At 50.3% G+C, this 27,952-nt stretch overlaps 2 protein-coding genes and 1 pseudogene across 3 annotated transcripts; all 3 read right to left on the minus strand.

Moving 5' to 3' along the window:
• Positions 1-1,033: 1,033 nt before the first annotated feature.
• LOC306955652 (feather keratin Cos1-1/Cos1-3/Cos2-1-like) lies at positions 1,034-1,753 on the minus strand (the record flags this gene model as incomplete). Its single annotated transcript, XM_079546978.1, has 2 exons — positions 1,034-1,341; positions 1,675-1,753. The coding sequence occupies 2 exons, from the start codon at positions 1,751-1,753 to the stop codon at positions 1,034-1,036; spliced, it is 387 nt and encodes a 128-aa protein (XP_079403104.1).
• A 16,344-nt stretch (positions 1,754-18,097) lies between these two features.
• LOC306955893 (feather keratin Cos1-1/Cos1-3/Cos2-1-like) lies at positions 18,098-18,833 on the minus strand (the record flags this gene model as incomplete). The annotated part of the gene is made up of 2 exons (XM_079547263.1): positions 18,098-18,405; positions 18,755-18,833. 2 exons carry the CDS (start codon positions 18,831-18,833, stop codon positions 18,098-18,100), a joined length of 387 nt encoding a protein of 128 aa, XP_079403389.1.
• Positions 18,834-27,508: 8,675 nt separating this feature from the next.
• LOC306955855 (feather keratin Cos1-1/Cos1-3/Cos2-1 pseudogene) lies at positions 27,509-27,814 on the minus strand (annotated as a pseudogene). Its single transcript has one exon. The product of its transcript is annotated as a feather keratin Cos1-1/Cos1-3/Cos2-1 pseudogene (transcript).
• Positions 27,815-27,952: the final 138 nt, after the last annotated feature.

A 27,952-nucleotide genomic window follows, 5' to 3' on the forward strand; every position in this document is an offset into this window, starting at 1 on the left:
CGCAGGGGGCGCTGCCTGCATGGCCGCCAAACTCCATCCTGACCGGGGTGCGCCGCCCTGAGCTCTCCACAGAAACGAGCACTGCGTCCGCAGCCGTGATTCGCTGAGGCCCATGTGATTCAGACACACCTATGTCTTAGGTGACAAAAATGGCATAAATGACGATACAAGCTCTGTTGTACACCACGGAGACCTCGTCAGAATTCTAGTATGTCTGCTATCCTCTCTTGCTTCCCCAGTGCCAATCTGATGAGAACAGGAGGAGACCTGTTCCTAAGAGCCAGCGAGGTGACTTACACCCATGGCCTCCCACACAATTGTGTCTTTTTCCGTAAGCTGAGCAGAGGTTGTGTTCTCCCTTTAAAATACTTCTGGGCTTAGCTTTGGGCAGAAACGTTGCAAGGAACAGGCCGATAGTACCCTGTTCTGCCATAGGCAGAGAGATCTGCTGCAAGGGACAGTGCCCAAGAGAGCAGCCTCTGCAGAGTGTCACAACCTCCCATTCTTCTGGCAGTGGTGAAGGGTCTCCACATACACTCACCTCCTACCTACCAAGAGCAAAGCAATGATCCCTGGGCAGTTGAGGAGGCCATACATGGTGGATTGAAGAATCAAAAGCTCAAATGAGATGCAGAAATCTTTAATGAATGTTTACAGAGGAAAATGAAGTCTTACCGAGCAGAGGCTCCACAGTGCAAGATTAATCCAACCCCAAGTCTGAGGTCATGCAAGGCCTGTGCCTGCCTTTTTGGAAGGGAACAGGATGGTTCTGAGGAGTCTCATGGCCCATAAAAGATAAAGGGAGGGGGAAAAAGAAGAGAAGAAAAGAAAATGGAGATAAAGGGTTTGGTAGAGGACAATCAAAATAGACATGAGCCATGTCTTCAGAAACCATGGAATTGCCTCTTGCTTTCAGCATTTCCTTGAGTACCCATGCAGGGTCAGGAATTCTGAAAGCAGGGGCTTGAAGATTCCTTCTTGATCCAGCATCGTGTTCGTGGCTCATGGACGAATTTCTCCAGGACCAGCGGCTTCAGCAGGGCGGGCACCTTCTGCCACAGGAGCGGCTGCCCAAGCCGGACAAGTCAAAGCCCCCTGAGGTGATGGGCACGCCCTCAGAGCTGAGGATGCGGCCAACAGCAGCGGAGGTGGAGGAGCCCACAACGGTGTTCTGCGGGAAGGAGCTGAGGATGGGTCCGGGCAGGGTCACCACCACGGGAGAGGGCTCAATGATGATGGTGGAGTTCTGGCACTGCCTGACACAGGGCTCATTGCAGCTGCTGGCCAGAGGGGTCGGGCCGCAGGGCCGGCATGGCACACACTGGGTGTAGCAGGACATGACTTGGGACTGGAGGTGCACCTAGGAGAGACAGAAAGACAGATGAAGAACAGAGAATGGATATGTTGAGGGACAGCCTGAGTAGCCTCTCACAAAGGAGACGAGGCAACAACTAAGGCTAGAGGAGAAGGCTGAGAAATGAGGTCACATCCCTTCAGCATGCCAGCACCCTACAGTGAGTTGTCTCAGAGAGCCTCTCTTTGAGTGCATCGATCCAAAGCCGTGTAAGCTGTGTCCCAAATACTCTCTGAGCAGACATGATATCCCAAAGCATGGAGATCCACTATCTGATTACATTTCTATTCAGTTAAAGGGAGAGAGAGCTTCACACTTACCTGATTCCCAACCAGAAGAAGGCAAGAGAAGCTGATGGCACAGATGGGAACTGGGCTGCCTTTTATACTGGTCCTTCATCGCTGCAGGTTCACAGGCACGGTTGATACAAGCCTTAATTCTTTGACTACCTAACCTTGAACGCAAGCTGTCCCTTCTCATTACATGGGCTGGTTTTTGGTTTCCTGCAGTGCTACCTTTTCATTTCCAGATTTATGGTATGACCATTCTCTAATAAAGGATTCTTTGAAGTGCTGTGATTAAAGGCTCAAAGATTCATAGGGCACAATTGCCGTGGTGAGGCCAATGCCTCAGCTCTAGTGTTGATCAGGTCTGGAGGAGGCAAGTGAAGTCAGCCTGATTCAGTGCAGTGGGACGGTCATGGTTTACAATTTCTGTTATCGGCGTTCCATACCATATCATCGTGTTGTGCACTGGGAGTGAAAGTGTTAATTCTGGAGTACCATGGATTGCTGATAGTTCCTTTACCTGTCTCAGAAGAGAAGAATGAACTGCAGTTCCCAGAAGACTTGACTGTTCCATTTCCATTTTTATGATCAGAAGAGAAATCTCCTGGGTATGGACCGTTTCTTTTTTTGCTGCATCAAAGAGAATAGCAAAATATCAACCGTTGGTCAGTTCAGACTCTTTGTAGGTGTAACTAAAGGAGATCTTTCAGAAAAAGGGATTGTAAACAGAATTGATGCTAAAAGTATGTAGAAGAGTATAGTGGCAGACACTGGACGTGTTGTCAGAGAAGCCAGGGCAGACACTTCCTCTCAACTGCAACCATCCAACCCATTGCTTCTCCATGGAGTTCACCATTTATCAAATCCACATCTCTCCATTTCTCCTGAGGATGAAAGTCTCCCTTCATGTCCTCAGCTTATCCTCTGACAATAAAGATTGCCTTTCTTCCTTGGCTATATGAGACAACCACAAAAATGAAACGTGGAGGCAAAGGTGTGGATACAAACAACTGTAAGGACTCTGAAGAGAGAAATGATTTCACTTTGAGATTACCCTATCAGTGCAGGCAGTTACCAGGAGCTGACAAAAATTTGTGCCCATCGTCAATTGAAAAGAATCCACAAAAAACCTATCTGGATGTGCCCTGCAGAGGGAGAGCAGCCAACAAACCCCAGGAAGGCTTTTGAGGTCTTCAGATCTACATGTAGAAGAAAAGGAAGAGAAAAGAGAGAGTAGAAGATGGGGAAATTAGACTTTAGTTTTGTTTCCAGTGAGCCCTAGCTGCCCTGTTTTTAGAAGAGAGCACTGGACACTCAGCCTTCCTGACATCCATGGCCAGGATCTCAGTCCTCAGTTCAGCATACTTTCTGGGTTCAGAGGGGACATGACCTGGGCTCTCATCAGTGGCTTTAGCACAGCAGGAAACCATCTGCTGCAGTAGCATCTGACAAAGCAGGAGAGTTCACTGTACCCAGAACTGATGGGGACTCCATCACTGCTGAGGATGCTGCCAACGGCAGCAGAGGTGGAGGATCTCAGAGCAGCGTTCTGCAGGAAGGAGCTGTGGAAGGAGGCAGACAGGACTGTCTGTGATACAGAAGGGGGCACAGGTATGACAGTGGAGTTCTGGAACTGTGTCATGCAGCTTTTGACCAAAGGGGTCAGGCCAGAAGGCACGCATTGGACATGTGCTGGCATGGCACGCACTACTTACAGCAGGACATGGGTCAATGCTGAAGTTGAACCTGGGAGAGACACTGATGAGAAAGCAGAGCACAGGGACATAGGAGGAGCAATTCATGCAACTCCCAGGAGCACACCGATGAGCCATTTAGTTGGCTGGTGGAATCACAGAGTCACTTAACTGTAGCAATTGGAAGGGACATCTGGACATCATCCAGTCCAACTGCCATGCTAAAGCACATTTCCTAGATGAGGTCAAACTGGAAAGCATCCAGGTGAGTTTTCAGTATGTGCTGAGAAGGAGATCCCAAATTCTCTTTGGGCAGCTGGTTCCAGTGCTCTGCTCTTTCACACTCAAAGTAAAGAAGTTCTTTGCCATGTTCAGATGGAGATTCCTGTGTACGAGTTGGTGCCTTTTCCCACACTGGGCACCACTGAAAAGATCTTGATCCCATCCACTCATGAGAAACGTGCTCAAGATCAAAAATTTCCCATCAGGCAAAGATCTCTGTGAAGGGCATTTTATTCAGTACTGCAATAGTGGGCGAACACCCCCTACTGACAAGGCAGAAATTGTGCACCAGTCAGTGAAATCCATTGCAATATATACCCTCCGACGCAGGTAAAGCCTCCCTGGCTCTCACTGACTGAGCGTCTCAGGCTCACAGTCTTCCCATACTTTTGCTACATACACTTCCATAGCTATGTTACACTTCCATAGCTACATTCTGCTTCCATGCTATGTCTGTTACCAACCCATCATCTTTGAATCACAGAATCACAGAATCACAGAATCACAAGGTTGGAAACGACCTGCAAGTTCATCCAGTCCAACCACCCTCCCATTCCTATCAGTACCACAAGCACTAAACCATCTCTCGTAGCTCCTCATCCAGGCGCCTCTTGAACACTACCAGGGACGGCGACTCCACCACCTCCCTGGGCAGGCCATTCCAGTGCCTGACCACCCTTTGAGAGAAAAAGTTTCTCCTAATATCCAACCTAAACCTCCTCTGGTATAACTTCTTGCCATTTCCTCGGGTCCTACTATTTGCCTAGGAGAAGAGGCCAGACCCTTTTGCACCACAGCCTCCCTTCAGGAAGTTGTAGAGTGCAATGAGGTCTCCCCTGAGCCTCCTCTTCTCCAGACTGAACAATCCCAGCTCCCTCAGCCGCTCCTCGTAAGACTTGTGCTCCAGACCCCTCACCAGTTTCGTTGCCCTTCTCTGCACACGCTCCAGGGCCTGGGCACACTGTCGGCTCATGTTCAGCCGAGCATCAACCAACACCCCCAGGTCCCTTTCCTCTTCACAATCATCCAACCACTCATCCCCAAGCCTGTAACGCTGCCTGGGGTTGTTGTGGCCAAAGTGCAAAGTGCAATATTTTTACTCATTCTGTCTCTCCTGTACCCTAGTGCCTGTGCCACTTCTACCCAGATTGGAAGGACCCAGTCTCAACTTTACTCTGTTCAGGAGTTTTCTTTGTAAAAGGTTACTTATCCTATGCTATCTACAGAAAATACTGGAAACTTCCACTGCAAAAACACAATCTGTCTCTGACACTCTTGACACCTTTCCTTTTGATATTTTGTAAGCACTGATATGATCCCTTCTTCGACTCCTCCGAGATAAACAATCTCTGGACTCTCAGAAATTGATCCCAAGGAAGAAGCTTATGGACCTATAAAAATGAACAAAGGGGCATGATGTGAAAAGCCTGGTCAGTTTCAACAAGGCTGCTGTCTCTCTCTCAGCGGAAAATGCACCTCAACCAAGCTCCATTCAGGCATAATCAGAAAAGAATGTGGGAGAAGGACTTCAGACTCGTGTGGTTACCGAGAGGAAATAAGTGAGAGATGTTGATTAGAGGGTGAAGGAATCGAGCTGCCTTTAATGGAGACCCTGCACTGCCCCAGGCCCAGGCATAGCCTTCATGGAAGTGACAATTTTCTGTGGTGCTTGTGATGAATGGAGTGTAGTCACTGACATGAGCTGTGTGGCTGCTTCCCTTCATGATGCTTGTTCATTCCCTGGCTTATGCCACAACCTTTCCGTCATGCAGGCTTCTTCTGAGTGCTGGGATTGAGAGGCCCCAGGACTTCTGGGCCAGGAATGAGTGAGTGATGGCAAAGGACTCAGCTCAAGTGCTGAGATGGATCCATCTCAGGCAAGTGATGCTGGCCTGGGGCTTCCCTGCATGCAGATCTGCCATGTCTTCCTCTTTTTCTCCATCCCAACTCGCTCCAGTGGTCTGGACGTGTTCAGATTCCAAGGAACATGGGCTGGACTGCAGGGTTTCAATTCTCTTCCTCATCCCACTGCCTTGTGGTGAAACTGCATGACCTCCTTGGGGTCCCGTTCACTGGGCTGTCCCTGCACATCTGCAAACTGTGCTGGCAGCTCATCTGGAGCCTTGTCCTGCTCAGAGCACTGCAGCCTTACCCTACCACAAAAGTCCCCAGTGTCTCCTCAGTCAGCTCTGCATGGCCTGACGTTCTGCTTCTCCAGCCATGTGTGTGCACGAGCATGAGTGATGAGTGCACACACGTACCTGAAGTGTGTGTGAGCTTTTGTTTCTGTGTTTTGTGTTTCTGCGCACTGTTTGAATGTGCTTGTGTAAGAGCATTGATCTAAGAATACCTGTATGCAGGCACAGGTGCGTTTGTGTGTTTGCACACATGGGATGTGCAAGTGCACATGTACACAGAATTGGACTAACCATGTGCACAGGTTCAGCTGGTCCTGAAGCCCACAAAGTCCCATCTGTGTACTGGTGTCAGGTACTGGTGCAGCCTGGGCATCTAAAGTCTGAAAAAGTGCAGGGAAGGCTGATGTGTTTGTGTGTAGCTGATTAGAGCCTGCAGCCTAGATCTAGTCTTTCCCTGGTGCCCCCAGCATTTCCAACACTCATTTGCTTCTATAAGGCCATCCCATCTTCTGGCTCAGGTGGAAAGAAGTTTCTATGGGAATCTGTTGGCTTCTTTGGGATTAAGTAGTCCTATTTTCAGAGGACTGTTTGTCAGAGGATGCAGCAACTGGGAGAGAAGGGAACACCTAGAGAGACCAGTAGGAGCGATGTAGTGACACTGGGGACAATGGCTTCAATGAAACAGCAGTGATCATGCTGTCATTGCTAGAGTCATAGCAAAGGAGAGCAGGACATTGGTGACCAAATTGATATTCATGATTTAATCAGACCACACCAGTTGACACATGGTTGTGTTTTTCTTTTCTCTTCCACGTCTCCTAATCTTGATGGGAATGGCCTCACCTTTGTCCCCGTGGGAAGTAAAAGGCACCTGAGGACCCCAGTGTATGTCCTCCTTAGCAAGTTCATCTTCTTGAGATCTGGTAAAGCATTGTTCCCAAAACTGGAGAATTTCTGTGTCATCAGGAAAAGCACTTGTATTTGCAGGTGAAAGGCTGTCATCTGAGGATCACTGACTGTCTAATCTTCTCAGTGTTGCCCTTTGATTCACATACACAATTACAGCAGTATTATCACTGTGCACTTCCCCTCTGGTGCTGGGACCCTGGCCTTTGGGAGAGGAATTTCATAGTTCCTGTCCTTACTGACCAAAGTGCTCTGCTTTCATGGTAGTTTCTGACACTCACCAAAAGGAATTCTGCACCTGTGCTTCCATTTCACCACTTTTTAAGAGATTTCTTTGAAAAGATACAAAAGACTGTGTTGGAATTGAGGCAGGACTCAAAAGGATTGTGGTTTAGCTTCCATTAAGGCTACATGTCTTTGTCTGTTCTACCTCAGCATATGCTATGATTCCATGATTCCCTGCATTTCACAGATGATGAGATGATTTGTGGACGCTGTGTTTCTTTCAACAAAAAAGGGAGCCAGGATTGGCCTGGCTGAAGGTGTGACTGAAGGCTTCTAGGTAGAAAACAACAGGAAAGGCAAGACACAGGGAACATGTGGATTCTCTCCTCTTGGGAACAACTGGCTGCTGATGACACTGCACTGATGAATGTTGTGGTTGGGACACCCCCACCGGCATCCAAATCCAGCCCTGCCATCATCCCCAAATAAAGCCTCACCTGACACCTCCCAGCAGCAGCCCTTCTGCACTGTTGAGGCTTGGCTGCAGTGCAGGAGATCTGACTGCAGGTGCACAAAGCCTGGGGAATGCAGGGGAATTTCAGTATCAGTTTACATCTCCCCACAGGGAGAAACACACACTTGCCATGCTTTGAAAACTTATCCCTCAAAAAACATTCCCAGACCAAATGCTTTGGCAGTTGCCAGATTCAACTGTTCCTTTGCATACATTACATCTTCTTGTTTCTCTTATCCTGAGACAACCACTGCTATGTCCAGTTAGCTTTTGCCACTGCTGTTGGATTAAGAAGAAACCACCCTTCTTCCACAGAAGCAGGGAAGGACACAATAAAGGGTGCTGCAAATATTTAATGAGTCCGAAGAAGGAAATAAAATCACTCCCAGAGCAGACACTGAGTGTGGGGAGCAGCAGGAACAGACAAGAATCATTCCTACAGCAGTGTTGCCACAGGGCCCTCATTTCAGGGAGCCAAGAACTGTATGGAAGGCGAGCAGGTCACTTGAGGCTGGTTTTGAAGGGCACTAATAGAGATCTCTGAGGGGAAAAGACAACTATAATATTTTCTGAGGAAATCCAATCGAATGCAAAACATTCCTGATACAGACAGCACATTTATTTCCTGTGCTGTTCAGTTTCATTTCCAGCTTTATGCTATGTTCAGTCCTTGCTGAAGGCAACCTATGAATGATTGATAGAGAGACTCAAGCGTTTACAGGACATACACCTCTGCTCTTGTGCTGGAAGAGTACAACAAAGGCAAATGGCATCATGCAGAATCACTCCTTAAGGGGCTCCTTGGGGCCCTTCTGGCAAGAAGTGGCCCAGCTCTTGGATATGATCTTAGCCCACCTCACACTGCTCTCAAGAAAATTCGGCTGGCCTCTCTTGCCCCAGGGATGAGAGCATGGGAGCAGAAGTTGTTCAGGATCCTTTCCAGATGCCCGAAGAAAGGCAGAACAACCAAGTGTGAAATTAAGTGTTGGATTTATTAAGATTCAATGGGAAGAGGTCTAGTGTCAGAAAATACATCACAGCTTCATTCTGGTGCTGGGAACCCCATCTTTGTTCTGCATCAGACACAACCAGTAGATTTACCCAAATCACACTGTGCAGAACATTTCCATAGAGAGCTCCATCTTCTCCATCTATGATGGAACTCTGTTTCTGACATTATACCCTCAGGCACACAGAGCACAGCTGGGTATGGTGCACTCCAGCTGATTCCATTACTGAAGTTCCTCAGGGATAAGGGAGGAGCTTCTCCTTTGCTAAATGCAATGCCCAACAGAGACTTGTCAAGCCAAGGATTCAGGGAGCAACACATCAGATGTATTCCATTCAAAGCAATCACAGCCATCTTCAGAAGGCAGAAGAAAGAGGATCCAGGGAACAACATGCCAACTTTATTCCCTTTGCTCCTTCCTACAGTGTTTCAGAGGAAATATCTCAATATTAGTATGTCAAACATACTAAGGACAAGACAGTGATTAGCAGCAGCCAGCCTGGTTACACACAGAGCAAAGCATGCCGGAGCAACCTCAATGCATCCTGTACAAGACTGAAAAATGGAGGGCAGTGAATGTTATGTGCTTAGATTTTGGTGAGATAATTTTGATTGCCTTTTTTGTAGTCCCCTCACAACCAAAAGGGTGAGTTATGGCAAGGGTAAGTGTACAATAATGCGGGTGGAAAACTAGATGATCTGCTGGGCTCAGGCTGTGCTAACTGCTATTCATAGTAGAGCTGGGGACAGGAATCTATAAAGAGTGGCATGAGTAGATTTAATGACAGCTGCTGGAAGCAATAGGCTTTGAAGATGTCCTTGGCATGTGCTGTGTGCTGCTACAAGAAGAGAGGTCCATGATTGTCTAACAGAAAAGGGGTGGTTCTTGAGCCACAACCAAATGCCGCAGGGGCAGGTTCTATCCCCATAACCACCCAGCTGTACTGCCGAGAGAGAGAGATGTGGCATTCAGCACAAGCAGGTGGAGTCAATTCACTGCTCACATGCTGTGTGTGGGCTGATGGGGGTAGGGATGGACTGACTAAACAACCAAAAAAGAGATTTTACGGAGTGGATGTCCCTGAGATCCGGGCTCAGCTTTGGATCCGGCTGAACACTGGTCAGGGACTCTGTGCCTCCAGCCTCCCTCTTGGCTTCTCCCACACATTCAAAGCCCGATGCTGCACATTCCCAGCGGCCCGCTCGGCGCCGCTGCCGGCCTTTCTCGGGCTCCTCGAGCGGCGACAGCAGCACCACGGGCAGCAGCAGCTGCGGGACCCCGGGGCTCGGGGAGCTCTCGGGGTGCCGCGTTCCGGGCAGCAGCACACGACCCGTTCCCGCTGCCGGGCTTTGGATCTGCGGCATCGCTGTGCACAGCGGTGGAGTAGGATTCGGCCGCGTTGCGCTCCCCGACCATTCCAGTCCCGTCTGTGTTACCGCCTGACACTCTCGCTGGGGACACTGCAGGCGAGCAGCTGCTTTCTTCTATACTGCAGGGGCTTTTGCAGCTGTTCCTCAGCTCTCCGCCTACACCGCAGAGCCCTGGCTGCGCTGCAGGACACGCAAAGCCCAAACCCCGTTACCCGCGCAAAGGCGCCCAGCATTGGCAGCCCGGAGCAAGCCCGAGTGACGCCGAAGCTGAGCTCAGCCCCGGGGCGGAGCTGGCGGCGGCGGCGGGGAGGAGGCGGCGCGGGCGGAGCAGAGCCGGGGCTGGCGGGGGCAGCGCGGCGCGGGCGGCGGAGCGGCGGGATGCGGCAGTGCCGGGCCGCGGGGCTGGCGGGGCTGGCCGCGATGTTGCTGGGTGCGCGGGGCTGATGCCGGCGGGGCCGGACTGCGGGGGTTGCGGGGGGCCGGGGCCGCGCTCGTCTCTGTCTGTCCGGCTTCTTTCTGAACAGCGAGGGCACCACTCTATCCTCTGGCATGAAATTCCTGAAATTCGCTTGCCTCTGGTTGTCCGTTTCGTTTCTGACCTCGTGCTCTTCTCTCCTCTGCATTCAGCCTGACTTTCTCCACAGAGCTCAGCCCACTGTTCTCTCCCGTCTGCCCTTTCCCCCTGCTCTCCTGCCTATAGATAGCCCTTCCCACACTGGTGCTTACTTCACGACCTTTTCCCCTCAGTGGTTTTTCCTGCTGGCTTGGATCCCGTGTTATATTTTCTGTAGCAGCAAAGGAATTTTCTGAGTTTACTTCTTCTTATCTTCTCATCAGTGGCTGTGAGCAGAGCCCAGGTGCAGCAGGAGCCGTCGGTAGAGACCAGCGAGGGCATCGGCATCAACATGACCTGCTCACACCCCAACACACAGTTCAACGAAGTCATTCAGTGGTACCGTCAGCTCCCGGGCCGAGGCCCCGCATTCCTCGTCAGCGCCGTTAAAGGCTCCAAGGAGGTGCCGGACCCGGAGGGGCAGCTGTGGGTGTCGGCAGACCGCCGCTCCAGCGTCCTGCGTCTCGCCCGGCCCCGGCTCGGGGACGCGGCGCTGTATTACTGCGCCGTGGGCGCACGGAAGCGAAGCCGGGGCTGCGGCCGGGCACGAACCGCTTGGGGCGGGGCGGGGGCACAGTGCCGTCCGGGCCCGCAGGGGGCGCTGCCGCTCCTCCCTCCCGGCGCCGCCGAGCTGGCAGTGCTGACATGGAACGCGTCCCTCGCACCGCTCGGCATCGTCCGGAGAAAGGCGTTCCAGCCGCACACTTTCATGAGTGCTGGTGTCACAGACATCTGCATGTGATCTCCTCAGTGGCTCTGTTTTGAGAGTATGAGACTGTGTGACAAGATTCAGGGCCTCTGGCAGTGAGGTGTGAATTCAGCTGAGGCCACTGTAAGATGTGTTCGCAGTGAGGGCTACAGGCTCGTGAAGGCTGTGGATCAAGTCCCTTATCAGCTTAAAGGGAATTACAAGTAAAATGAAACTGATAAACAAAGCACAGGATGACCCCGATCTCTAACCAAATAGGATGATAATTGGTGAAACTATACCTCTTCAGCCCCTCATGATGTGCCATTGGGGAACTCCATGTGTTAGATTTGAATTAGATGAGGTTGAGCTTTGTGAGTGACAAGAGACAATATGAAAATGAAAATTAGGAGTGCTCTAGAGGGACTTGTGGGGCTATGCAAACATTTTAAAGAATGTTTAGGGAATGGTGAGAGAGGAGGGTGGAGGAATAAGGGGATGCACTGTAGGGAAAAAGGACAAAAGTTCCAGTCAGTACATCTGCATATATGGATGAGCCCTGTGCTTGATCAATGCAGTCCATCCTGTCTCCTTATTAAATCCTGACTTGTCTGTGCAACACTGAAACTGGGCTCTCTTTCTCATGTGGGAGCACCTCAAGGTCGAGGCCAGTAGATGCAGAGATTGCTGTGCAGAAGAGATCTGGGTACCAACAACCAAAACAACAACCACAGCACATCAGGATTAAACCAGTGACTGGGAGGAAAGAGTATTCAAGTCTGGGAGAGAGGTGGGTAAGGAAACACAAAGCCTGGGAGAGGAGGATTGGCAGGCTGAGATCCCATGGCAATGTCTGAGGGATCAGCATGAGTGTGGGGATGTGTGTGAGAGGAGTGGGTGACTGCACGCATCTGTTGGCCAGCAAACAGCAGGCTGGCCAATCCTGAGCAAAGGAGGAGACCACATGCAGGGTAAGGGATGCCAGGCTCCAGGCAGGGGTATTGGATGTGCTGAGGGCCCGTGCTCACGCTGATGGGCTGTGATTGTGGGAGTGCTTGTGAGCCAGTGGGTGAAGGTGTGTGCTTCCACTGGGGAACTGCAGTCCTGATTAGCCAGAGAGGAGGAACAGGGCTTGGCTCTGAGCTTCGGGCTTATAAGAGAACTGGTGTTGTTACCTGTGGGTGTTGCTATGGCAGTGAGTGCCCTGCCTGTGCAGCCAGCAGAGTCATTTCCGGCAGCTCTGTCGTCTTGGGGCTGGGAGGTGGTTTTCTGCCTCTTGCTCACTCACAAACAGGAGGCTCGGTCTCAGCATGCTTCAGTAAGAAGTAAAAACTTCCTTCCCTAAGTTCCATGTAGAAATCTCAGGGTTCGGAGGAGCAGAGAAGAGGATGCATGGTTTTCTAGCAGTAATTCTTCCACACGAATGCTTTCCACATGATGAAATCCTCACATTATCATGTGCAGTCCAGGGCTGCCCTTCAATCCTAGCAACTTGAGATCACTATTAAAAGGATCTCATGGAGGCTGGGACTGGGATGCAGGTAACATCAGTGACAATGAAGAGGGAAATGAGTTTTCTTCCACAGGGCCATGTTGTGTAGGCAGCACCAGAACTGCCAAAAATCTGTGCACATCCCCCCTGGTCAAGATTTAAAAATGAATCCGTTTGTCCCATAGAACTCAGGTTGGCCATGGGGAAATTATACACCCAGAAGAAGGGAATACAAGGAAAAGAGAGAAAAGGGTAGAAAATGGGGAACTTAGCATTGAGCATGGTGGGCACCTTCTGCCATCGTAGTGTCTGGAAATTCGGAAGAGATCAAAGCACCCAGAAGTGATGGAGACTGCATCACAGCTGAGGATGCTGTCAATTGCTGCAGAGGTGGAGGTTCCCACAGAGGTGTTCTGTAGGTATGCACTGACGTTGAGGCCAAGCAGGGCTGCAATCATGGGGAGGGATTTAATGATGACAGTATGGTTTTTACTGTGCCTGACACAGGGCTGCTTTCAGGTGATGGCTGGTGAGGTCGTACCATCGGATGGGCATGGCACCCACTGTTCATGGCAGGGCATGTCTCAGAGAGGTAAGAGGATTTCTTGACTTGATCCAGAGAGGAGAGGACACTTTTGTTGTTAGTATGATGGCCCTGCACTGCTCTAGACCTGGGAGTGCTATAGACAAAAGAGACCGTGCTCTGTAGCCCATGTAATGAATGGAAAACATCCCAGCTAAGGATACGGGCTGTGTGGCTGTTTCCACTTACGCTGCCTTTTCAATTTCTGGACTCTGTTACACCCATTCCCTCACAGAAGCTTCTTCTGAGTATTAGGATTGAGAGGACCAAGGATTTCTGAGCCAAGTATGAGTCAGAAGAGAAAAAGTCAGGAACAAGAAAAATTCTATACTTGAGACTATAATTTGTGTTTTTCTTCCAGGATCGCTCTTGAGGTAAAGAATGGGTGAATGGATGCCTGAGAAGGATGAACAAATCTTTGTACACCTGTGTCTGTGGAAGAAGTGAGCGAGAAAGGAGATGGAGAGAGATTGCTTCCAGCAGTGATCAGCAGAGGCCATGAGAGCACCACGTAAGCCAGGAAATGGCATCCTGTGTGAAGTCTGCTGCTGGTCTTATGGAGCTGGAAAACCTCACTCTGACATCACCTCCTTCTGAAAGCACAGGGCCATGGCAAAGGAGAACAGGACTTTTCTGATTCAGTGCATTCTCCTGGGCTAAACAGAGCATCCCAGCTGTCACATGCTCCTGTTTGTCATTATCTGCTCCATGTCTCTCCTGACCCTGGCCTCACCTTTGTCACAGCAGGGAGCGATCAGTACCTGTGGGTCTCAACATGGTCCTTGTTGCCTGGCTACAGGCTGGGTACCAGGAATATCACTGTCAGTTTCTACTGGGATGAGGGGCCTCTTCTGGGGCTGGCCTGCGGGGATCCCGTCAGGCTTTATTCTGGGCTTTATGGTTCCTGTTGTCATCCTCGTCCTTACACTGTGCTTTTCATGATAGTTTCCTACATCTGCATCACCTCCAGAGTTCTCTCTATTCCCTCTACTTTCACTCACCAGAAGGCATTCTTCACCTGTCCCTGCCATCTCAGCATGGATCCCCTTCTATCAGAGGCCAAGGCCAGATCCAAACATAGCTTACCATGAAAGCTCCATCCTTTGAATGCACTGGACCTTCAAGGAGCCTGACAAGGCAGGAGGAGAATAGTAGGTTGGACTGTAGAGTTGTACACTTGCAGCAGAGCAAGGGGAGGACTGTGCTATTGTGTCCTTGGCGAGGGGTAAGAGCTCTTCTTTGTGGTTACACTGGGCTTTGATGGGCTTGGTTCTGATGCTCTTTGTCTTGTGATCCCACCTGAGCCAGCACTGCCTGATACAACTGCTGGCCTGAGGAGAGATGCTGCCATCCTGATGTCACGTAGAAATGATTTTCAGTGCCATTGCTGTGCTGCTGGCATCACACAGAATCTGAGTGAAAGCAAAGCCCTCACAAAGGAGATCCGTAGGCTGTGCTGATGTGTGAAGTTGCATGTGTGTGTGTGGGCATCAGAGATACTGCACAGAGCACAAAGGCTATTTCATACCTGGCACACAGGGAATATGAGAGGATCTTGGTGTCTGGGGAATGACACTCCAGTGTGAGTCCTTTATTTGGGTTTGTGCATGCCATGTGTGACTAGGGGAAGTACAAAGATCCTATTGAGTGCAGAAACATCTCACACTCTCATTGCCATGTTCCAGTGGAAATGAGGATATCTGCTCTCACACGGAATCTTCAGTGCAGAAGGGTTGAAGGGTTGGGGCACTTTGAATGCCTTACATTTCCTGAGCCTGAGGAGAACAGTTCCATGCTTGGGGAAGACATGACACCACTGAGAAGCCATGAGTGTTTAGGCATGAGTCCCTGTCTTGGGCTCTCCTGTACCCATGGGAGTGTTGAGTTCAGAGGGACTGTGGGCTGCAATCTGTGGCCTACTGTAGCTGGTAGCACTGCTGACTGGCGAAAGCCCTTGACCATAGGCAACTTGGCAAATTAATGGCAGGACCAGGAGCTCTGTGACAGCTGCTGGGACCACACAGAGAAGCTCAGTGATGGGTGAGTAGAAGGGATGGGAAAGTGGAATAGACACAGAGGGTGAACCCCAAGAAAACTATACCTTCCCTGTTCTTGATGGCCTTTGGAAATGCCTTTCTCTGAGTTTCCTTCCCCAACATTGCTCCTCCCAAAGCCAAAGGAGTAGAAAGAGGATCCAGGCAACAACATGCCAACAGCACGAAAAGAGTATATGGAAATGATGGGAAGAAATAAATGTCATTATTCACACCAGCTGATGTGATATCAAGAAACCACAGGTCTGTTTCCAGGAAGACGAACCTGGCCTTTGCAAGACATGCAGCTGTGAATCAGGACATGGACAGGGATTGGTGTGAGACAGACCTATAGAATTGCTGTTTGGAATATTCATGGAAAGGGATTAACGTATGAGAACATGTGCAGCTGGAGCCCATCAGATCTGGTTGAGCCATATGATTGATCCCCACAGACTCTCCTGTCCCCATAATCAGTCTTTTCTTAACTCTGCACCATCTTACTGTGTCCTGTGTACTATGGATGGATAAATTAGCAGTTACTGGGGAGAGTGGCATGAGTGGTTTTGGTGCTGGAGTCAGACTGGGGCTGAAGATGTCCCTGCCATGTGCTGTGTTACTACAGAAGAGGGCTCCATAATTGTGTAATGGAACAGGGGTGGTTCTTGAGCACCAACCAAATGTGGCAGGGGCAGGTTTTATCCCCATAACCACCCGGCTGTACTGCCAAGCGTGAGAGAGATGTGGCGTTAGCAAGTGCATCTGGAGTTGGGGATGGACTGTCTGAATCCCCCCGAAACACGATTTTATGGAGCGGATGTCTCTGAGATCCGGGCTCAGCTTTGGATCCGATTAAAACACTGTCAGAAAATTTGTAACCGTGGCTACAGGCTCCCTCTAGGCTTCTTCCACGCTTTCAAATCCTGATGCTCCACTTTCCCTGCCTCCAGTTCGGCTCCACTGCCGGCCTTTCTCGGGCTCCTCGAGCGGCGACAGCAGCACCACGGGCGGCAGCAGCTGCGGGACCCGGGGCTCGGGGAGCTCTCGGGGTGCCGCGTTCCCGGGCAGCAGCACACGACCCGTTTCCGATGCCGGGCTTTGGATCTCCGTTACACGTGCACAGGCGCCCAGCACTGGCAGCCCGCAGCAAGCCCGAGTGCCGCCGGCGCAGGGCGCAGCCCCGGGGGCGGAGCTGGCGGCGGCGGCGGCCGGCGGGGGCGGGGAGGAGGCGGCGCGGGCGGAGCAGAGCCGGGGCTGGCGGGGGCAGCGCGGCGCGGGCGGCGGAGCGGCGGGATGCGGCAGTGCCGGGCCACGGGGCTGTCGGGGCTGGCCGCGGTGCTGCTGGGTGCGCGGGGCTGCCGCCGGCGGGGCCGGACTGCGGGGCCGGACTGCGGGGCTGGGGTCGCGAATGCCTCTGTCCCGTCGGCTCCTTTCCGACCTCGTGCACCTCTCTCTTCATGCAAGAAATTGCTGTGGGAGAAAACGATTTTTCTGATTTTGCTGCTTCTTTTCTTCTCGGCAGTAGCTGTGAGCAGAGCCCAGGTGCAGCAGGAGCCGTCGGTAGAGACCACCGAGGGCACCGGCATCAACATCACCTGCTCACACCCCAACATACAGTCATATGAATACATCCAGTGGTACCGTCAGCTCCCAGGCCAAGGACCAGCATTCCTCGTCAGCGCCGTTAAAGGCTCCAAGGAGGTGCCGGACCCGGAGGGGCAGCTGTGGGTGTCGGCAGACCGCCGCTCCAGCGCCCTGCGTCTCGCCCGGCCGCGGCTCGGGGACGCGGCGCTGTATTACTGCGCCGTGGACCCACGGAAGCGAAGCCGGGGCTGCGGCCGGGCACGAACCGCTTGGGGCGGGGCGGGGGCACAGTGCCGTCCGGGCCCGCAGGGGGCGCTGCCTGCATGGCCGCCAAACTCCATCCTGACCGGGGTGCGCCGCCCTGAGCTCTCCACAGAAACGAGCGCTGCACCCATAGCAGCCACTGACTGAGGCCCATGTCAGTCAGAGTTACTTTTGAGTTGGACGAGATGGCATTACAGACAACGCAAGCTGTGCCTGACAACGGAAAGACATTCACACAGTTCTATTTCATCTCGTGCTCTCTGCTTCTTCCCCAGTGCAGTACATCTCAGAGCAGAAGAGCCCTGTTCTTACGAGCCCACAGGGTTGCTTATTCCCATGACCTTCCACACAGTCACAGCTTTTCCTGTGATCACTGCAGAGGCTGTGTTCTCTCTTGTGCAGGTAGCTGTATGCATAAACACTACAGTCAGAGGCCAATAGTTGCCTCCAATAGTTGCACTGCCAGGTATATCTTGTTCAGCTGCAAGAGACAATGCTGAAGAGACAAGCCTCTGCAGTATCTCATACCCTCTCATTCTTTTGGGAATGGAGAAGGATCTCTATAAACATTCATCCTATACCTGCCAGGAGCAAATCCATTCTCTCTGGGCATCTTTGGAGGCCACACACGGTGAGAAAGAATATCAAAAAACTAAGATGCAGAAATCTTTAATGAATTTTTAAATAAGAAAATGAGATCACTCCAAGCAGAGGCTCCACAGTACAGGATTCCCATGATCCCATATTTGTTTGAGTTCATGCTAGGCACGTGTCTTATTTTCTAGCAGAGAATGGACCGGTTCTGAGGAAACTCACATCTCACAGGATCATAGGAAAGAATAAATCAGAGAAAAAGTGGACACAAAGATAGGTAGGAATGAGGAATGGCAGCTGAGACATGAGGCAAGTTGACATAAAGCCCAGGATTGCCTCTTCCTGACAGCATTTCATGGAATAGCTGAGGATGGTCAGGTATTCTGAATGCAGGGGCTTGAAGATGTCTTGTTGATCCAGCACCACGTTCCTGTTTTCTGGAAGAATTTCTCCAGGACCAGCGGCTTCAGCAGGGCGGGCACCTTCTGCCACAGGAGCGGCTGCCCAAGCCGGACAAGTCAAAGCCCCCCGAGGTGATGGGCACGCCCTCAGAGCTGAGGATGCGGCCAACAGCAGCGGAGGTGGAGGAGCCCACAACGGTGTTCTGCGGGAAGGAGCTGAGGATGGGTCCGGGCAGGGTCACCACCACGGGAGAGGGCTCGATGGCAATGGTGGAGTTCTGGCACTGCCTGACACAGGGCTCATTGCAGCTGCTGGCCAGAGGGGTCGGGCCGCAGGGCCGGCATGGCACACACTGGGTGTAGCAGGACATGACTTGGGACTGGAGGTGCACCTGGAAAGGATAGATAGAATGAAAAAGAGAACCAAGGTATGGGAAGGGTAGCTTGAGTCAAGGAGCCAAGGCAACTTCTCAGGATGGAGGAGGAGGCTGTGACAGCTGGCCACATCCCTTCATTGTGCCAGGGCCCTAGAAAGAGCAGTATGGACCAGGGAGACTCTCATGGACTGTATAAATCTACAGCCATGTGAGCTGTGTCCCAAGCACTCTCTGCACTGACATTATCCCCTCTATTGTCTTCCATAGCATGGAGCTCCACTATCTGATAACATTTCTATTGAGGCAAAATCTCACTAAGAATTAGAAAGAGGGCTTCACACTTACCTCGTTCCCAACAAGAAGGAGACAAGAGAAGAGGATAGGATAGCTGGGATCTGGGTTGCCTTTTATACTGGTCCTTCATTGCTGCAGGCCCAGAAACACCCTTGATAGAGGCAATAATTTTCTGACAAGCCAAGCTGGAATGCATGCCAGCCCTTCTCATCATATGGGCTGTGTTTTGATTTCCTGCAGTGCTACCTTTTCATTTCCAGATTATTTGCCGTGCTCATTCTCTAATGAAGGATGCTTTGAAGTGCTGCAATGAAAGGCCCAAAGATTTGTAGGGCAGGATTGCACTGGTGAGGCAGACGGCTCGGCTCAAGTGCTGGATGGGTCCAGAGCAGGCAAGTGACTTCAGCCTGGTTCACTGCAGTGGGGCTGTTGGATGTACCATCCTCAGGAAGAAGCTCCAGCAAGCATCAGCTGGTTCCTGTACATGAGGATTAGACTTGTGATTCTCTTATCTTGGCTTTTCCATTTTTGTGTGTTTTCTGCCTGGATCTAACACTACCTCATGTAACAGTGCCCTCAGAAAAGAGTCTATGACTGTTTTGGATTGTACCATCTCTGTGCAATCTTTCAGCTTACAAAAAAAAACAACACAATACAAAACATTTTCACAGACTTGTAGAATATTTTGTGTTGAATGTTCCTTAAAGATCATCCGGTTCTTTTTCCTCCACAAGCAGGCATACTTTCCACTAGATCACATGTCTTGGAGTCCCATCCAGCCCATCACTGAACACTTCCCACAGTGGGGCATCCACCACATCTCTGGGCAACCTGTTCCAGTGCCTCAACATCCTCACAGTAAAGAATTTCTTCCTCATATCTCACCTAATTCTGCTCTTTTTTACTTGAAAGCCATTGCACCTTGTCCTGTCATTACTTCCATTGATTAAGAAACCCTCCCCATCTCTCTTGTGAGCACTCTTCACATAATGGAATGCTGCTCTAAAGTCTCCCCAGAGTCTTCTCCTCACTAGGATAAACAACAACAAATCTCTCATAGCAGAAGTTTTCCAGCTGTCTGACCACCTTCATGGCCCTTCTCTGGAGTCACTCCAACTGGTCAGTATCTTTCTTATGCTGGGGATGCACAGCTGAACGCTCTATTTTCTGTGGGGTTTCACAAAAGCAGGGGGGAAATTCACATTCCTTGCTCTCCTGGTTGCACTTCTTCAGATAGTCTCTCATAGTTACAGTGGGTGCACTCAATCCCTGTGTTCATGTCATTGAGAAGCTGTTTAATAATAACATAGATAATGGGATCGAGTGCATCTTCAGCAAGTTTGCAGATGACACCAAGTTTAGTGGTGCAGTTGATATAACAGAATGAAGAGATCCATCCAAAGGGACCTGCGCAAGCTTGAAGGATGAACCCTTATGAACACCATGAGGTTCAACAAGGCCAAGTGTAAGTTGTATCGATAGAGACTGAGAGAAGGATGTCTTGACAGCAGCCCTGCAAAGAAGAACTTAGGGATCCTGGTAGGTGAAAAACTTGACATGAGCCAGGAGTGTGCACTTGCAGCCCAGAAGTCCAAAATTATCCAGGGCTGGATGAAAAGGGAGGTGCCCAGCTGGGCAAGGTAGGTGATTGTCAGTCCCATCTGGAGAACTGTATCTGGTTATGCAGCCCCAGATACACCCTTTTGCTGACTTGGTGGTGAAGTGCTGGAAGAGGCAGCCCAGAGAATTTGTGGGTGCCCTATCACCCACATTCAAGGCTAGGTTGGATGGAGACCTGGTAACTTGTTCTCATGCCTGATTTAGCTGTTGTCATCTGTGCCCTCAGCATGTTATTTGAAACTAGATGACCTTTGAGATCCCTTCCAAACCAAGGCCTTCAGTGATTCTGTGAGTTCATGGTCACTGCTGCCATTTGTGTCTTTGATTTTCAAATTTCCAACAAACCCCTCATGGCTGATGAGATAGTGTCCTGCATAAAGATATTTTCTTTCACATGACACAGCAAGGTAAGGACTGATTTTTTTTCCTTATAGTGTAATCAAGGATTTCTTTCTCAGCTTTAAGAGACAGTGCATGAAAGATGAATCTCTTCAGTGTGTCCCAACCTTCACTGCCTAGAGGGGTGAAAGAGTGCCCTCAGCTAATTCCCACCAAAGCAATTGTTTTTTCCTAAGACCATTTCTATGCAGTTGTAAGCATAACAGGCGGAAACGCTCGAGAATGCATCAAAGTAAAAGCCTCTAGTGTGGTAAGCAGCAGGAGAAAACAAGACACTGTTACCCTATAAAAAGAGGAGTTCCTATGGGGGATCCATCTACCAGTCCCAAAAATGGAGAGAGACAAATATGTCAGTCCAGACTGTTTGTAGGAGGATCTAAAACAGGTCTTTGAGGAAAAAAGATTGTAAAGAAACTTGAGAGCAAGAGTGAGTGGAAGAGAGTAATGGTAGACATTGGCCATGCTGTCAGAGAAGCCAGGGTAGACATTTCCCCTCGTGTGCAACCAAGGCCAACACGGCAGGTACTGGGCATGGCAGGCACTGGTCATAGGAGGACATGGATCAGAGCTGAAGTTTTACCTGCCAGAGACTGCAGGGAGAAAACAGAGCGCAGGGACACGTGAGGAGCAGTTTGTCATCCTGCCAGGAACACTCAATGGACCATTTTGGCTGCCTGGTAGAATCACAGAATTGTAGAGATTGGAAGGGACATCTTAACATCATCTAATTCAACTCCCATGCTAAAGCGTGTTTCCTAGATCAGGCAGAACAGGAAAGCACCCAGGTGGGTTTTCAGTATCTCCCGGGAAAGAGACACCAAAGGCTCCCTGGGCAGCTGGTTCCAGTGCTCTGCTCTTTCATGCTCAAAGTAAAGAAGTCCTTTCCCATGTTCGGATGGTATTCCTGTTTGTGCCTGTTCCCACACTGGGCACTACTGAAACGATCCTGGCCCCATTCTCTTGACACCTGCCATTTTGATACTTATAAGCATTGATGTGATCCTCTCTTCAACTCCTCCAAGTTAACAATCCCAGGAATCTCAGCCTTTAATCCAAAGGAAGATGCTTATGGCCGTATAAAAATGAAGAAAGGGGTAAAAGATTGTCTTCACTTTATGCAGGAGTGATGTGAAAAGCCTGGCCAGATGCAACAAGGCTGCTGTCTCTGTCAGTGGAAAATACATCTCAGCCAAGCCCCACACAGGCATGATCAGCAAAGGACGTGGGAGAAGAGCTTCAGACTCACGTGGATACCAGGAAGAAAGAGGTGAGAGATGTTGATTAGAGGGTGAAGGAATCGAGCTGCCTTTAATGGAGACCCTGCACTGCCCCAGGCCCAGGCACAGCTATCAGTCAGTGTCCCCAGAACCTTTTCCTCCGTACAGCTTTCCAGCCACTCTGCCCCAAGCCTGTAGCCATTCCTGGAGTAGCTGTCACCAAAAAGCAGGACTTGGCATATGGCCTTGTTCATGGTCACTTCATCCCAAATTGGTGTTATCTAAAACTTGCTGAAAGTGCACTCAATTCCTTCATCCAGATCAGTAACAGTGACACCGAAGTGGAGCGTCCCCAACACTGAACTCTGGGAATCACCACACATGACATGTCTCCAGCTGGATTTAAATCCATCCACTATCACTCTCTGGGCCAGCTTTTTGCCCAGCCAACAGAATACCTAACCACGGTCTGTCAGCATCTCCAGGAATATACTGTGGGAGACGGAGTCAAGGGCAATCTAGGTAGACTATGTCAACAATGACAGGATGAGGGGAAATGGTTTTAAACTGTAAAAGCGTATATTTAGGCTAGATATCAGGAAGAAATTCTTTACAGTGAGGGGTAGTGAGACACTGTCACAAGTTGGACAAGTGAGGTTGTAAATGCCCCTGTCATGGAATCACCCAAGGGCAGGCTGGATCGGACTTGGAGCAACCTGGTATAGAGGGAAGTGTCCTTGCCTATCAGAGGGGGGGTTGGAACTAGATGATCTTAAAGGTCCCTTCCAATTCAAATCATTCTAGGATTCGATGGTTCTATGACATGTCTAAGCAGAGACTCAGCAAGGCAAGGTCTCACTGGCATTGTTTATGGAGTAAGTAGCGATGACTTACTCTGCTTCAAAAGACAGTGCCTGAAAGATGAGATCTCTGCAGTGTGCACTGGTCTGCAATATCTAGAGCAGTGATCTATGCACAGATGGAGGGGGGGGAGAAATAAACTGGGAAGGGCACACGAAAGGATGCAGCAAATATTTAATGAGTCTGAAGAAGGAAATCAAATCACCCCAAGAGTGGACACTGAGTGTGGGGAGTGGCAGGAACAGACAAGAATCATTCCTACGGCAGCATTGCCACAGGGCCCAGATTTACCCTCCAAGAATTATAGAGAGGCAAGCAGGTAGCTCACAGCTGGTTTTGAATGTACTAAAAGAGGTCTCTGAGGGGAAAAGACAGCAGTGATATTAGACAGGAAAAGATAGGGAAAGACAGTATTGATAGACTTTCTCCGTGTTGGCAGAGAAGTCAGTCTGGCCTCTTACTTTCTTGTTCTGTCCAGTGCCGTGTTCAGCGTTCATGGCTGCCTTTGTCTGGGGCAGTGTCCAGCACCTTTGGCTGGGGGGGCACTTCTGCCACATTACCGGAAATGCAGGAGGGGTCAAAGCCCCCCGAGGTGATGGGCACACCCTCAGAGCTGAGGATGCTGCCAACGGCAGCGGAGGTGGAGGAGCCCATAACATCTTGTTCTGCAGGAAGGAGCTGAGGATGGGTCCGGGCAGAGTCACCACCACGGGAGAGGGCTGGATGACGATGGTGGAGTTCTGGCACTGCCTGACACAGGGCTCATTGCAGCTGCTGGCCAGGAGGTGGGGACACAGGGCTGGCATGGCACACACTGGGTGTAGCAGGACATGTCTTGGGACTGGAGGTCTACCCAGGTGAAGGGGCATCTCGCATGAGGAGCAAACTGCAATCATGCCATGAGGGAGCTAAGGTATATACACCTCTGGGAGATGGATAGTTAAGGGTTTTTGGTTTCATCCTGCCAGAGCCTAGAAATAACCAGCAGGATCTATGCAGCTACTGTCCAGACTCTAGCTCATAAAGTTTCTCAGTTCAGGTGCAGGTTGCCTCCATGACAAATCTTCTCAACACTTCACTCTCCCATGAAAAGCAGTCCCAAGATTTGGCATGGGACAGAACCGAGAGCAGCTGAGTCCTCCATTTGGAGGAGGAGGTCAATAAGAAGGGGCTTTACACTCACCTGGTTCCCATGGAGAAGGCCGTAAGAGTAGTAGATGAGAGGGCAATGAGATGCACTGCCTTTTGTAGTGGACTCAAGCTGATCCATGTCCAGAGGCATCACTTCCAGCAGTGATTATTTTCTGACAAGTTCATCTTGAATGCAAAACATTCCAGACTGTATGTTGGTTTCCTGTGCATTGCAATTTCATTGCCCACATTATGCTACGTTTGATCCTCATTGAAGGCATCTTTTCAGTGGCAAGAAAGGAGACTCCTAAGATTGAGCTGCTGCACAGCTCCTGAGTGTGACCTCATCCCACCTCACAGTGCTCTCAGGAAAATCCTGCTGCCCTCTTTTGCCTCTTCCTATTCTGCCCCAGACATGAGAACGTAGGGACAGAAGTTGTGCAGGATCTTTTACAGATTCCAGAAGAAAAGCATGACAGTAAATTGTGAAATAAAGTGGTGGTTTTAGTAAGACATAATAGGAAGAGGTCTAGAGTCAGCAAATAAATCCCAACTCCTGGTGCTGGGAACCCCATCTTTGTTCTGCATCAGACAGAACCACTGGATTTACCCAAGTCACACTGTGCAGAACATTTCCATAGAGAGCTCCATCTTCTCCTTCAATGATGGAACTCTGTTTCTGTCATTATACCCTCAGGCACACGGAGCACAGCTGGGCATGGTGCACTCCAGCTGATTCCATTACCGCAGTTCCTCAGGGATAAGGGAAGGGCTGCTCAATTCCTAAATGCATTGCCCCACAGATTGTCTAGCCATGGATGCCGGGAAGAACACATCAGATGCATTCCTTTCACTCCTTCCTACAGTGTTTCAGAGGAAATGTCTTCAGATGCCATTGTTAAATATGCAAAGGACAACACAATGATTCGCAGCAGCCAGCCTGGTCGTGCAGAAGGTAAATCACATACAAGATTGAAAAACTGAGGACAGTGAACGTTGTATGCTTAGATTTTGGTGAGACTGCTTTGACTGCCTGTTGTATAGTCCCCACACAACCAAATGAGTGAGTTGTGGCAAGGGTTAATGCATAGTTATGTAGGTGGAAAACTGGATGATCTGCTGTGCTCAAACGGTTGTGGCTGCAATTCAGAGTACAGCTAGGGACTGGAATCTATTACAGGGTCTCTCACAGATCAGTGCTGTACCAGTGGTCTTTAATTTTCCATACTTGCTCTTCATGACTGGACAAAGGGCACTATGAGCATGTGTGTGGAGGGCCCCTGAATGGGAAGAGCTGTCAGAACATCATGAAACAGGATGAGAGAAAAGGGGAACCAATCAAGCAGCATACAGAGACAAACAGACACTCAAGGATACCATAGAAATGATGGAAAGAAATAAATCTCACATTCACCCAAGATGATGAGGAATCTAGAAACCACAGGTCTGTTTCCAGGAAGATGAACCTGGCCTTTGCAAGAGATGCAGCTGTGAATCAGGACATGGACAGGGATTGGTGTGAGACAGACTTATAATATATCATGTAGGGGTATACAGAGAAAGACATGAACATATGAGGAGTGATAGAGGGGCATGCAGCAGGGGCCCCTCAGATCTGGTTGAGCCATGTGACTGATCATCACAGTCTGTTGTGTCCTTTCAATCAATCTTTTCTTAACTCTGCACCATCTCACTCTGTCCTGTGCACACCGGATGGAGAAATTACCAGTTACTGGGGAGAGTGGCACGAGTGGTTTTGGTGCCAAACTGGGGAGTCAGACTGGGGCTAAAGATGTCCCTGCTGTGTGCTGTGTGCTGTGTGCTGTGTGCTGTGTGCTGTGTGCTGCTACAAGAGCAGGGGCCCATGATTGTCTAATGGAACAGAGGTGGTTCTTGAGCCACAACCCAATGTGGCAAGGGCAAGTTTTTATCCCCATAACCGCCCAGCTGTACTGCCAAGGGTGAGGGAAATGTGGCATTTAGTACATGCAGCTGAAGTCAATTGACTGCTCACAGGCTGTGTGTGGGCTGATGAGGGTGGGGATGGATTGGCTGAATCCTCCCTAAAAGAGATTTTACGGTGTGGATGTCTCTGTGATCCGGACTCAGCTTTGGATCCAGCTGAACACTGTCAGGGAATCTATAACCATGCCATTCAAAGCCTGATGCTCCACACTCACAGCCCCCCATCCCGGCGCTGCTTCTGGCCCTTCTCGGGCTCCTCGAGCGGCGACAGCAGCACCATGGGCAGCAGCAGCTGCGGGACCTGGGGCAGCGTGAGTCCTGTGTTTGGGCTGGTTCATGACCTGTGTGCCTGGGAGAAGTACAGAGATCCTGTAGAGTGCAGAAAGGTTGCAGCACTTTGAAGGCCTTGTGGTTCCTGAGCCTGAAGAGCAGAGTTCCGTGCTTGGGGAAGACATGACACCACTGAGAAGCCATGAGTGTTCGGGCATGAGTCACTATCCTGGGCCTTGCTGCACCCATGGGAGTGTTGAGCTGAGAGGGACTGGGGGCTCCAATACAACAGGCAATACGATAGGCAATACTACCAGACTTCTGTACTACAGACTGCCCTGTGGAAGCCCTCGACCATAGACAACTTGGCAAAAGTATGGCAAGGCCAGGAGCTCTGCTGAAGGCTGCTAGAATTACACAGGAAAGCTGTACCCTCAGTGATGGGGTGAGTGGAAGGCATGGGAAAATGGAATAGAGACAGAGGTACAACTTCAAGAAAGCTATGCCTTCCCAGTTCTTGATGGCCTTTGGAAACAACTTTCTCTGAGTCTCCTTCCCTAACACTGCTCCTCCCAAAGCCAGAATTTCCCCAGTGTGCGTGAAACTTCTGTCTTCGCAGAGACTCTCCAATGCAGAGGATCTTCTCTTGAGGATGTCATTTGTCAAGGTTTCCATTCACTTGGCATGCTCAAGGGTCAATACCTGTGTAAGGAGAAACACTGCAAGACAGGGACTGATGGTCACTGGTGGAGGAGGAACATCTAGGAATGTCTTCCTCTCCTTCAATAAAATGTGCTTGGAAGATGAATGCCAGCACTGTACAATGGCCTCCAATAACCAGAGGAGTGGCAGAATCTCCCTAGCTTGTTCTCACCAAAGACATCCCTTTCTTCCCTGCCATCTCTACAGAGATGGGGAAAAAAAAAAAACACCAGCAGAGAAGGAAAAGCTAAATGATGCAGAAAGTGTTTAATAAGTCTGAGGAGAAATTAAGTCATTGCAAGAAGAGCAGTAGATGTAGACAAGAATCAGTTCCCCTTTCTTACAGCAGCATGGCCACAGAGAACTGTATTTCAGCACAGAATTTAAGAGACATGAGAATTTCACTCAGGGTTCATTTTGTGGATACTAACAGACATGTCTAAAGGGAAAAGACAATAATGAAATTGGATAGAAAGAGTGAGTGAAAGACAGTATGAGTAGACATTCTCCATGTTGTCAGAGACTCCAGGCTTGCCAGTACATGTCTGTCTTCCAGGGCAAAACCAGCATCACAACATTTGTTCTTTGGTCCATGCTTAGCATTCCTGAGGGTCCTTGCCTGGGACATCATCCAGCGCATTTAGCAGGGGGGGCACCTTCTGCCACTGCTGCGGTTGGAAATGCAGGAGAGGTCAAAGCCCCCCGAGGTGATGGGCACGCCCTCAGAGCTGAGGATGCTGCCAACAGCAGCGGAGGTGGAGGAGCCCACGGCGGTGTTCTGCGGGAAGGAGCTGAGGATGGGTCCGGGCAGGGTCACCACCACGGGAGAGGGCTGGATGACGATGGTGGAGTTCTGGCACTGCCTGACACAGGGCTCATTGCAGCTGCTGGCCAGAGGGGTCGGGCCGCAGGGCTGGCATGGCACACACTGGTCACAGCAGGACATGTCTCAGGGATGGAGGTGCACCTGTTTGGAAGCAGAACATGGGGATGCGTGAGGACCAGCCTAGCATCACACTAAGAGGGAATCAATGCACATGCAGTGCTGGGAGCTGAAGACAGTTCAGGGATGTCCAAGGGATTC

The sequence above is a fragment of the Tetrao urogallus genome (genome assembly GCF_951394365.1).
Source record: "Tetrao urogallus genome assembly, chromosome: 26".
In the NCBI taxonomy this organism is placed as follows: domain Eukaryota; kingdom Metazoa; phylum Chordata; class Aves; order Galliformes; family Phasianidae; genus Tetrao; species Tetrao urogallus.